At 49.9% G+C, this 12027-nt stretch overlaps 3 protein-coding genes across 3 annotated transcripts; 1 reads left to right on the forward strand and 2 right to left on the reverse strand.

Moving 5' to 3' along the window:
- Position 1: 1 nt before the first annotated feature.
- EMWEY_00048550 (hypothetical protein, conserved) lies at positions 2-2479 on the reverse strand (the record flags this gene model as incomplete). Its single annotated transcript, XM_013479389.1, has 5 exons — positions 2-461; positions 624-726; positions 899-1055; positions 1242-1928; positions 2455-2479. Coding segments are annotated over 5 exons (1432 nt in total), but the record flags the coding sequence as incomplete, so codon positions are not given.
- Positions 2480-2498: 19 nt separating this feature from the next.
- Positions 2499-7083, forward strand: EMWEY_00048560 (FK506-binding nuclear protein, putative; the record flags this gene model as incomplete). The annotated part of the gene is made up of 7 exons (XM_013479390.1): positions 2499-2511; positions 2690-2970; positions 3230-3718; positions 4429-4515; positions 4905-4989; positions 5514-5606; positions 6101-7083. 7 exons carry the CDS (start codon positions 2499-2501, stop codon positions 7081-7083), a joined length of 2031 nt encoding a protein of 676 aa, XP_013334844.1.
- A 565-nt stretch (positions 7084-7648) lies between these two features.
- On the reverse strand, positions 7649-10518 carry EMWEY_00048570 (hypothetical protein; the record flags this gene model as incomplete). Its single annotated transcript, XM_013479391.1, has 9 exons — positions 7649-7752; positions 7986-8097; positions 8279-8465; positions 8624-8782; positions 8920-9052; positions 9266-9463; positions 9815-9934; positions 10197-10243; positions 10439-10518. The coding sequence occupies 9 exons, from the start codon at positions 10516-10518 to the stop codon at positions 7649-7651; spliced, it is 1140 nt and encodes a 379-aa protein (XP_013334845.1).
- Between the last annotated feature and the right edge of the window lie 1509 nt (positions 10519-12027).

The raw sequence follows: 12027 nt of genomic DNA on the forward strand, positions 1-12027 counted from the left end.
ACTGGTGGCTGCTGCTGCCACTGTGGCTGCTGCTGCTGCCACTGTGGCTGCTGCTGCTGCCGCCACTGTGGCTGTTGCTGCTGCTGCCACTGGGGTGGCTGTTGTTGCTGCCATTGTGGCGGTGGTTGCTGCTGCAACCGTGACGGTTGCTGTTGTTGCTGCCACTGTGGTGGTGGCTGCTGCTGCCATTGTGGTGGCTGCTGCTGTTGCTGCCACTGCTGCGGCTGCTGCTGCTGCTGCCACTGTTGCTGCTGCTGTTGTGGTGATTGCTGTTGCTGCCACTGCGTTGGTTGCTGCTGGTTTTGCTGCCACGGCTGCTGCTGCTGCCATGGCTGCTGCTCCTGTTGCTGCTGTGGAGACGAGGGTTGCTGCTGGATAGGCGGAGTCGGGGTCCCATCCTGCTGCTGTTGCTGCTGCGGATTATTTCGTTCTAGTTCTTGTTGGTATTGCTGCTGCAGCAGCTGTTGACAGGACACAGCAGCCAGCACGGAAACCCTAAGCCCTAAACCCTTTTCTTGCCGTCCGTCTTAAAGGAAGCACCCTAAACCCGAAAACGTTTTCTCTAATTTCCATCAGTCTTAGAAACGCACCAAAACCCTAAACCCTAAACCCTAAACCCTTACCCCCATCCTTTGGTTATAGAAGGCCTCATCTTGAGGGTCTAGCCATTCTGTTGGTTCTTCTTGCAGCTTTCTCTTCATGTAATCTTCTCTCTCCTTCTGCCCTCTGTACACAACCACAAACCCTAAACCCTAAACCACTAAGGGTGCTAGGAAACGCTACCAATCATGCTGGTGTTACTTGTCATCGTGACAAACACTGTGCGTTGTGTTGGGTGTAGTTATGTATAAGCCATATTCAAATTAGGGTTTAGGGTTTAGGGTTTAGGGTTTCGGACCTAAGTCTTCTCCATTCAAAATAAGGAACATGAAGAACCTTAAACCCCATTCTTGTTAATAATCGGTGTTTTAATTTTGTATAAGCTGTATAAATTTCTGTCCCGCTATAAAAATGCGAAGGACCATCCACCTCTATAGCCACAGGACGAGCTGCTCCTGTACACAAACCCTAAACCCTAAACCCTTAGCGGTATACAAAAGGAGAACAGGATGAACGACAGCCACTAACCTGGAGAGGATAGCAAGTTGCAATATGTACTGGCACTCTACAATAACTTTAGGGTTTAGGGTTTAGGGTCTAGGGTCTAGGGTTTAGGGTAGGGTTTAGGGTTTAGGGTTTACCAGTGGGAACGTTCCCGTTCTCATCAGCTAGAGGTCCTGCTAACTTCTTTGTCAATATTTTAATTAAATTTTCTTTCTCTTGCCGCTGCTCATCAGTTAACACCTCCTCTTCTGCGTCATATATATACGGCTCTTGCTGCTGCTGCTGCTGTTGCTGTTGCTGCTGCTGGTCGGGCAGTGGCGTCAAAGTCGGCAAAGAATCCGTCGCCAAGCCGCTGGCAGCAGCAGGTGTTGCTTCTGCTGCTGCTTCCCGCTGCTGCGACTGCTGCGCCTGCTGCTGTTGGGGCTCCTGCTCACTCTCCGTTGCAGTGCTAAAGAGACAACGGAAGTACTTGCTGCCGCCGACGCTGCTGCTGCTGCTACTGATGTTTGTGCTACGGTGTAGTAGCAGCTGGCTGCGGCAGCCAGTCAGGAAGTAAAAACTATAGGAAGGCCTGCTGCTGCTGCTGCTGCTGCCGCTAATGGCATTGCTTCGGCTAGCTGCCTCTGCTGCTGCTGCTGCTGCTGCTGCTGCTCTAGCTGTTGCCCTCTTGCTAGATGCTGCTGCAGCTACCGCTGCAGCTGCTGCTGTCATGGGCTTTCTAGTGGCTGTTCCTGCTGCTGCTCCAGCTGCTGCTACGCAGCCGGCAGCTGCAGCAGGAGCGCTCATTTGCTGCGGGTCCTCAGCAGAAGTAGCAGCAGCGGCGACTGCCGCAACAGCAGCAGAAACTGCTGCAGATACAGGAGAGACCGAAGCTTCTTAAGGGTCTTCAGGTGTACATACAGCGGGAGAATACTCAATATACTACACAGTGCTGCAGCAGCAGCAAAGTGAGTCGTGTGTGGGGCCCCCCAGTTTCGCTGCTGCTGCTGCTCCTGCTGCCTGCTGCTGCAGCGGCTGCACTTGCCCTGGAGAGGATATAAAAATCTACGAGTTATCTTTAGCTTTTTTATTGAAATTGCGAGACCCAAAACCCTAAACCCTAAACCCTAAACCCTCCTTGGGGCCGCATGCAGCGCACGTGTCTCGAGAGTATTGGCCTTGCCTGCAAACCTTAATTCCTCATCCAAACCCTAGACCGTAAAATGAGGGTTTTATCTTTTTCTTCCTAATAAAAACAAAACCCTAAACCCTAAACCCTCATTAGCTTCGTTTGCCTGGGGCCCCTCCGCTGAGGTCGTTTCCCTGCAAACCCTAAACCCTCATCTTTGGCTGCAAACCCCAAACCCTTACCTTCTTTAAGATCGGAGTTAACCATCTTAAGATCATTATCCAGAATGTCCTTCTGGGGTAAGGTTTGCTCAGTTTGCTGCTGCTGCCGCCGCCGCCGCCGCTGCTGCTGCTGCTGTTTAGTGGCGGTTTCGCTGCACGGGCGCTCACAGCACGAAATTTTAACTTACGTCATAAGTAGTTGGGAGACTTTTATCTGTTGCTGCTGTTTGTGTTGTTGCTGTTGCTGCTGCTGCAGGTGGGTTGTTAACCCTGGGCGGGGGTCGCCTCCAGTATCGATCCGAGGAAGGCCGTCTGCACTTGGCGGTTGCAGTCCCTGTCTGCCCGTTCTATTTGGAGCAACAGAAACAGCATAAAAAGAATCAGCAGCAACAAAAGAAGCAGCAGCAGGAACAGCAGCACAAGAAGCAGCAGCAGCAGCATGCCCCAACGTGGATCTTAATGATGCAGACGGCGGGCTTGAGGACTCCCATTGCTAAGATCAACGAGTTTAGACAACCCCTCAAATTGCTTATCTCGGTCTGTTGATGCTGCTGCTGTTGCTGCTGCTTCTGCTGCTGCTTTTGCGTATTTGCTTGGGGTGTGTGTGCAGCTGCTCGTGCCGCCTCTTTGTTTTTCAGGTGCATGCCGATGTATTAGTTAGAAACACTTTATATTTATGTGTAATTATAGGCAGAAGTTAAATATATGTATATGTATTTATTTATAAATATAAACGTTTTTAATGCCTTTTAAATAAAAGGGTTTTTATCCCCTGCTGCTGTTGTTTGTGGCCCAGGAAGACGCCGAGTTTTGGGTAGAAGCAGCAGCAGGCAGCAGCAGCAGCAACTGGGCGGTGCAGCTAGCCGGAGCTCTTGTCCCGTATGAGGATCCCTGCAGCTGCTGCAGCCACGACTCCAGCGACTGCAGCAGCAGCAGCAGGAAGCGGAAGGCTCAGGCGGATGCAGACGATGACGCCCCTGAGCTCGTGGACGAGAAGGTGTACAGACAGCAGAAACTTCTCAAGCAGCAGCACCAGCAGCAGCAGCAGCAGAAAGGTGGTGGTTTGTCTCTTCAATTAGCTAAGGAGACAGAAAGCATTCCTTCTCTTGCAGAGCAGCTAACAGGACAGAAGCAGCACAAGCCGCAGCAACGTCCTCCTTCCCTGTCGCAGAATGCTCCTCCTCAGCAGCAGCAGCAGAAACAGCAACAGCAACAGCAGCAGAAACAACAAAGTCAGCAGCAGCAGAAGCCACAGCAACAGCAGCAGCAGCAGCAGCAGGTGCAGGTAGGGGACGTGTACAGACTTCCTAGTGGGGTTGAATATACGGTGCTGCGGCTAAGCGGGCGGGCTGATGGCTTACGGTGCAGCAAGGGGAATATTGTTAACATTGAATATAGAGGCGTCTTAGCAAAAAATAAAAAAGGGTTTGATAGAGGGAGGCTACAATTTATGATAGGAGGAAATGAAATAATAAAAGGACTTGAATTAGGTATTATTGGGTGTCAAGTAGGAGAAACAAGAAAAGTCTTTATACCTAGTCATCTTGCGTATGGTAAAAGAGGAGCACCACCAGCTATACCTCCAAATGCAGATCTTATCTTTGAGTTTACATGCACACGCATCAAACCCTAAACCTTACATTAACCCTAAACCCTAAACCCTAATAATTTCAACTACACACACGTATACAATCGTATACACATTTCTGCGTAATTCCACCCGACAACACCAAACCCCATCTTTCATCCTATTTGGAATATGTCTTTATTTGCACAAGTATGCTAGCAGGGTTTAGGGCTTGGGGTTTAGGGTTTAGGGTTTAGCGATATCGCTCTAACGCCCAGCCACCCTCAAGAACACTCGCACGTCTTCGCACCTTGAGGTGGAGGCAACACCTTCTAGCTTCAAGCGTGTTTAGGGTTTATGGCTTAGGGCTTTTGGGTAGCGACGCTCTAAAGGGTTCAAGTTAGGGTCAAGGGCTTGGTGTTTTGTAGGGTTTACTGTCTTCTGCAAAGCAAACAGAGGGCTTCCGGTTTTTCCTGCGGCTGCGGCTGCCTAACATTTGGATCTTTAAAATAAAAGTGAATGTTTAAAATTATAAAAAAATATGAAGGGAAAGGGTATATTAATAAGAGGGTTTGTGGGCAAGATCTAGGGTTTAAGGGTTTAGGGTCACTTCGTTTCTGACGTTGCATGCCAGTAGTATGGACTTCCGTTTAGTCAACTGCGAAACCCCTATTTGTTGTTATTCCCCTAGTTTAGGATTTTAACTTAGGGTTTAGTGTTTACGGTCTAGTGTTTAGGGTTCGCCGTGTGTGACTTCCTCGTGGGGACTCCAAACGATCAGGAAGCCCCGAGCCGGTTATTACGATGGATTTCTCCTTATGAATTTAGTTTTCCTTCTTCATTGAATTACTCTTCATAGGCAAAGGCAGGGGTTTAAGGTTTATGGTTTATGTTTTTGATATAGGACAGACTCCGCCGTTGGGAGCGGCGCTCGCTCGCCGCTGCCGTTGAAACCATCAGCTGGTTAAGTTTCTTTAGAGAGGAGGAATGTATAGACTAGGGTTTAGGCTTTTAGCTTTTCTTTTGCCTATATACCTTGCTCGGGTGGGGATTCAAGGATTTAGGGTTTAGGGTTTCGAGGTTGCATGGAGTCTTGCCATGGAGCCGTCCAATAGCGGAGAAGACCCAGGGGGGCCTCCCTTGAGGCCTCTGACTCGCCAGTCTGCTACATCCTTTAGCCATCTAGCTGCTGCTGCTGCAGCAGAGACAGCAGAGGCAGCAAAAGCAGCACCAGCGGGAAAGCCTACAGTGGTGTTTGTGCCTCCAGAGCCTAAGAATGAGGACTCATTTGCATTGTTGCCTTCTAATGGTTCATCCTCTTCCACCTCCTCTTCCACCTCCTCTGCAGCAGCGGCAGCAGCAGCAGCCGCCGCCGCCGCAAGCGTGCTGCCAGTACCCAAGGCTTGGATACGCGAGCCTTCTCGTTTACGATCATCACGACGTTGTTGTTTATTTTGTGTTATTTGGTGCCTTTTCCTTTCTTTTGTTTTGTTTGTTTTATCTCTTGTTGCAGCAGAATCTGCTGTCGATTTTGCTGCTGCTGCTATCGAGATCATTTGTGTTGCTGCTATTGCATACTTTGGGGCATCCGCCGCTATCCACAGGGGTTAGAAACTTGCTGCTCCTGCTGCTGCTGATGTTGCCGATGCTGCCGATTGTGCTATTACTACTGTTACAGCGGTTGGTGATACTGATGGTGCTGTTGGTGGTGCTGCTGCTGTTGTTGGTACTGCTGCTGCTGCTATTGCCAGCTGTAGTACAGTACAAACAGCCACTTCTTCCAGCGGCTGTTTCTATTGCGGCCTGCTGCAGCTTTACCGTTGCTGTTGCTGCTAGCTAGTTTGTATGGGTGCTAGTGGCTGCTGCTACTACTAATCGCTGCAGCTGCTGCTGTCTTTGTAATAGATATAGTTGCTTCTGCGCTCTGTTGCTCTGGCTAGCTGCCTGAGTGGGTTCAAATTTGCTGCTGTTGCCGCTGATAACGATATGCCTCCTCTTGTTGCTGCTGCGGAGCTAGCATCCCAGCAATGGAGGCTCCATCTTTCCTGCTACTGCTACTACTTCTGCCACTGCTACTGCTGTCGGTTGTTGTTGTTGCAGACTGGCGCGGCGCTGGGGTGTATGCGGCGTTTGCGGGGCTGCTGACGGTGCTGCAGCTGCTTTGGGTTGTTTTTGCGGTGTATAGCGTAAAGGCAGTAAAGGCAGATATTGCTGCTTTAGATCCTTTCGAGTCTGCTGAGGCGGAAGAGCAGCAGATTGTGCTGGAGCAGCAACTTGTTGTTGCTGCAGTCCAGCTAGGCATGTACCTGCTGGCCTTGGCTTCATACTTGGCAGCAACCATTTCTGCTTGGTCCCTAAGGTACAACATCATCCTAGTCGGCCCAGGTTCTGCTGCTGCCGCTGCTGCCGCAACAGGGGCTGCTGCTGCTGCTGCAGCTGAAGCTGCTGCTGCTGCAGACGCTGAGGAAGACGGAGTTGCAGACCCCCTGGGGCGCAGGCAGTCCCAAAGGGCCACCGTGCAGCAACAACTGCTGCAGCAGCAACTCGAGCTGCTCCAGCAGGAACAGATAGAGCAGCAGCAACTGCTGCTGCTGCGGCAAGAAGAGCTGCTACTGCAGCAAGTAGCTAAGGGGCGATCTGCCTCGACATCAGTAGGGCGAAAATCCTTAGCAGCAACATCGCAAGACAGGGAGGCAGCAGCAGTAGCAGCAGCAGCTGCTGCTGCAGTAGCTCGCAAGTCGCTAGCTTTCACTGAGCAGGGCAGGGAGGCAGCAGCAGTGGCAGCAGCAGCGGCCGCCGCCGCCCGCAAGTCCCTCGCCACGGCCTCAAGAGGAAGCAAAGAAAGCGCAGCAGCAGCAGCTGCTGCTGCTGCTGCTACTGCTGCACTGAGAAGCCAACGAGCCACAATTCTGGGTGGGCCTGGACGTGCCAGCATGGCGCCTCGCCGCTCCACTGCTGCTGCTGCAGCTGCTGCTGCTGCTCGAGAGCAGCAACGCAGGCGCACTGAGGGCTCTGCGCTGCAGGCTGCCCCTGCAGCAGCAAGAGGCGGCCAAGAAGACACCCAGGAAGAGACAGACGGGTAAACAGCTACCTTCAGCTGCAGCCGTTCTCAGCAGCAAACGCAGCAGCAGGAGCAGCGTTAGCAGCAGAGGTTGCGGTCAAAACCGATCCGTTAAAAAACGAAGTGCAGCATGCAACATTCCCCTAGAAGCCGCGCAGCGCAGAGGGTAATCCCCTCAAACTCTCCACCCTAAATCCTAAACCCTTAGGGTTTATCCCAAACCCTCACGCCTCAAAAGGAACTTCAGAAGACATCTGAAGGAACTCGTCCTAAGGAAACTTAAGCTTCAAGTTGTGAGTTTAGGGTTTACGGTTTACGGTTTAAGAAGTCACGTCAACAGAAACAAAACCTCTGGACCGGCATTTAGCGCTTCCCCCTAGACCTCAAAACAATCTAGGACTAAACCTTAGGGCAAAACCCTCGAGCCCCAAACCCCTGGGGATTAGGCTTTGAGGCTTTTGTGGTTACGGGCCCGATGTGTAGAAGGTGTTGGGTGCTGTCAGCTGCTAAAATCTTAACAAAACCCTAACCCCTCAACAGCCCCCGATTCAAACTGCTAGACCCTAAAACAGCGTTGACGGGGAAAGTTAGGCAGACGTAAAGAAAATCGAAGGCCGTGCGGGCTTGGCCAGCAAACGGCAGTTTGTGGTGTCAATGGGGCTCGGTTCTTCGCTGTTTCGTAGTTCAATAGCTGCAACACATAAACCCCAAACCCTAAACTCTCAACCCTAAACCCTAGAAAACCCTAAACCCTCCCTCACTGCCACCGGATGCTGTGTTAGACCCTCGAGTGCAAGTCCTAAACCCCAACCCCAGACTCCTCTGTTGTGTTAAACCCTCCATTGTAAACTACCCTAGACCCCAACCCATCCGGCCCTTAAATCATCGAATGTAAACCCTAAACCCTCGCCTCCCCCGACTCACAGGAAAGATCCAAAGCGCTCAACAAGAACTTTTCGTGGGTCTTGAACAACTCCTCTTCGCTAAAAGGCAGCTGCAGATTCAGAGCTGATGGCCCGCAAGCCTTCAGCTCGTCCTGATACGCAACACCAAACCCTAAATTCTAAAGCCTAGGTCTAAACCCTATACCCTAGACCTTAAACACTGAAAAATCGAGAGAGCGACACGTGGCACGAGAGGGTCTGCTATTGGACTGTCGGTTGTCCTTTCACGTGTCAAAACCTTCGTTTAGGGTTTAGGGTTTAGGGGGAGCGTACCCGCATTTGATAAGAGGCGAAGGCCATGGCCTCCTTTTTCTGGTTAGGGTTTAAGTCTTGCAGCTCAGGAGCACTTTTAAGATGATTCATAAAATCTGCAGGCGCTTCCATCTGCCCCTGAGGGTTTTGCTGCAGGGGTATTTGCTGCAAAACCTTCAAAACCTTTTGCTGCAGCGGGTTGTACTCCCTACAGCAGCACGGAGACAACCAGCAGCAAGAAAAAGGAGACAGAGATAACACACCGGAGAACACACCACCATTTTGCTCATGCTGCTTCTGCACTTGCTAATGCTGCTGTCGGCCTTGCTTCCAATGCTGCTGCTGAGGGTAGTGCTGGTGGCTCACTTAGCGATATATACAACCGCATGCGTCAGCTGCGGCTGTTGCTGCGGTTGCTGCTGCTGCTGCTGCTTGCCCTTCTTTCTGCCTCCTGCTGCTGCCTGGAGTGTCTTTTCCTTTGCCCTCCGGAAGTCTTCGACGCAGGTGAATAAAATTTGGAACTTCCTATGCCACAACCGCCCCCAAAACACAAGCATTAGACCCTAAACCCTAAACCATAGACTCCCCCTGTCATCCTAGTTCTAACGTTCAATCCAGGCTTCTTTCGGGCTTCGTGCACCGCGTTTAGGGTTAAGGTTTACCGGTGGAGGACAGCGTCATAGGGAATTGAAGGCCACTCCGCATCAACCACTAAACCCTTTTCCTTTAGTACAAAGCTCCATAGATATTCACTTATGTGGGGGGCAATGGGCGACAAGATGACAGCTTGAACCTCTGAAGCAAACCCCCACGCAACACAACACAAACCCTACACCCTAAACCGTAAACCCTAGTTAGACCCTACCCCAACGCAATTCAAACTTGCATCGTTTGAACAGCGTCCCTGGGGCGAATGATGGACTGCGGACATGCGCCGAGTTGGCTGCCCCCAACCCCGCAAACCCTAAGCCCTAAATCCTAAACCCTAAAGCATAAACCCTTGCGCACGAAGCCACTTTTTGACGAGGTCTTTGTGCATTTTCTCCTTGTCCACCAGCTGTCTGTATAGGTCCCTCTTTATGGCGAGTTCATAGAAGGCAGCTTTCAAAGCCTCTCTATACTGCAACGCGTCGTATGCAGCAGCAGCAGAGCGAACGCACAGCCCTATTTCATTAAGGAACAGCTCGTCCGCCGCCGTGAACGGGCCTGCACACACACCACCGAAACCCTAAACTCTAAACAATACACCCTAAATGACGCAACCACAAAGGCTAAATGCGAGGTTTCGCGGGCGCAGAGAGAAGCGTTCCATGTTCGGAGCCTAAACGTTCGCTGCGATGCACATCTTAGATGTGACGATCCCTACAGGTTTAGGACGGTTTGGGGCTGAGAGTTTAGCGTTTGGTGTTGACGGTTTAAGTTTCGGTCCTCAGGGTTTATCTTTGCGGGTGACGGTTTGTGTAGTGAAAGTGTTCAAGTGCATATCCAACGAAGTCAGTCAGTGTAGAAATTCTTTATGCTATTAACATTTAGGGTTTAGGGTTTTCAAGGGTTTACCTTCTCTTAGATCAAGTTTGTTTTCAACGAAATCTAAGGCTAAGTTCTTAAGGAGGAAAAGTCGAGTCACTGCACTGTTAGCAGTTTCTCGCTGGAAGTTAGCGTCATCCAAAGAATCGCCTGCATGCAAAAAACTAAATATGCATCAAACACAATGCATGCAGGCAGCACCTGCAGCAGCAGCATGTGGGTTTGGCTTGCAGCCACAGCAGCACCACCAGCAGCAGTATGTGAGTGTTGCCTGCCGCAGCAGCAACAGCAGCAACAACAACAGCGGCAGCAGCCTGTTGCTTGCCTGCATCCGCGAAGGCAATGCGTGTTGCATCAGCGGAGAACAATTTGATTGATTCCTCCAATGTTAAGAAATTCCCTGTACTCTTACTCATCTTCTCCGCGTCAACCAACACCATTCCATTGCAAGCAAATGATCTAAAATACAATGCAAACACCAACAGCAACCGCATCATCATCAGTAGCAGCAGTAGCAATTGCAGTAGAAGCAGCAATAGTAGAAGCAATAGCAGCAGCAATAGCAGCAGCAATAGCAAGAACAGGTTGAAACAGCAACATCAGAAACCTCGAGAGCAGGTGCAGCAGCAGCAGCAGCAGCAGCAGCAGACTAACACCACACCGCTCGCATCAGCATCATCATCAGTAGCAGCAGCAGCAGGAGCAGCAGTAACAGATGGACGTACCTTGGCCATAGGTCTTGGCGCTGTTTCCAAATAGCTGCATGTGTATAAAGAGAGAAAGTAAGATGATTAAAGATTAAATCTTTGCCGCTAACTCTTAAATCAAGAGGATACCAATACGAAAATTCATTACGCAGCAACTGAGGTGAAACAACACACAATTAGAGGGATTTGAATGAATATTAAATAATTTAGGTCTACTGATTTATTTATCAAACAATATATCTACTATGTGCAAACAGGCAAATGGATATTAATTAATTTCTTAATTATTTATTTACCATTTATTGGGTGCAGAAGGACATACACAAGACACAGAATAGACGCAGAACTAATAGCAGCGGCCTCCACTACAGCAGCAACGGGAACAACAACATCAGCAGGAGAGCAACACTGGCAGCACAGCAGCAGCATGGACACTATTTGCAGCAGCAACAGCAGCAGAAGCCGCAGCAGCAACAGAAGGCGCAACAGCAGCAGCAGCAGCAGAAGCGTACGTTAAGGTGTTCTAATGACACATTGGTATCCTTAGGAGGTGTGTCCGTCAAGAGGAAGATATAATCAAAGAAACCCTCGGTTAAATCTGAGGGTTTTAGACCTAGGGGACCTGGGGTGTCCCCATAAAGGTCTCCTCCCTACGCAGCAAACGAGAAGACGAAGAAATGGTAAACACGAATAAAAGAGACACCTGACTCACCAATACAAGTTGAGTGTACCATCTAGGGCCTAGGGTTTAGGGTTTAGGTCTTTTCGGGTTTAGGCTTTCTACGGTTAAGAGTGTTAATGGTTTAGGATTTTCAGGGTTTTCAGGATTTTTAGGATTTAGGGTTTAGGGTTCTTAGGGTTCTTATGGTTTAGGGTTTGGTACCTGTATGAGGTGTGCGACAGTGTAGTATGCCATGTATACAGTAGAGTCGCTAAGACTTTCAATAAGGACAGGTGTGTCTGTGTCTTCTGTCCATGGTAAGAAGGTGCCTAATCCATAGCTTCTGCTGCATGCCCATTCTTGTAGCCAAGAGAGAACAAAGGAGAATTGATGAAGGGCTTGAGGGTTATAAGTGTTAAAGAGAGGAGATGAAATATATTCTTCAACCTGCTGCCTCCATTGCTGCTGTCCATACACAAGGAACCACTGAGGCAGCAGTCCCACAACACATGCATCGCCGCTGCGAGCAACAACCTGTTTCTCTGGTTCCCAGTACATGCACCCCAGCTGCTGCTGCAGCAGATGCTGCTGCACCTGGGGTTTTGCTGCAGATACTGTCTTCCCTGCAAAAGGACCCTTCAACATTATACCCTCATAAAAACCTTTTTTATATGTCTCTTCTTTTGCCTGTTGCAGCTTCGTCGTGTCTTTAGGCCCGCTTACACCCAAACGCTCACATACCGTCACCGCACTTAAATTACCTAACCTGGTGTGCATACATACAACACAAAATATACACTCTTATGTATTTATATACATGCACCGTGTATGTATATGTATGTATACGTATATATATATATATATATATATATATA

Source organism: Eimeria maxima, genomic scaffold, assembly GCF_000499605.1.
Source record: "Eimeria maxima Weybridge genomic scaffold, Emw_scaff1102, whole genome shotgun sequence".
Classification (NCBI taxonomy): Eukaryota; Apicomplexa; class Conoidasida; order Eucoccidiorida; family Eimeriidae; genus Eimeria; species Eimeria maxima.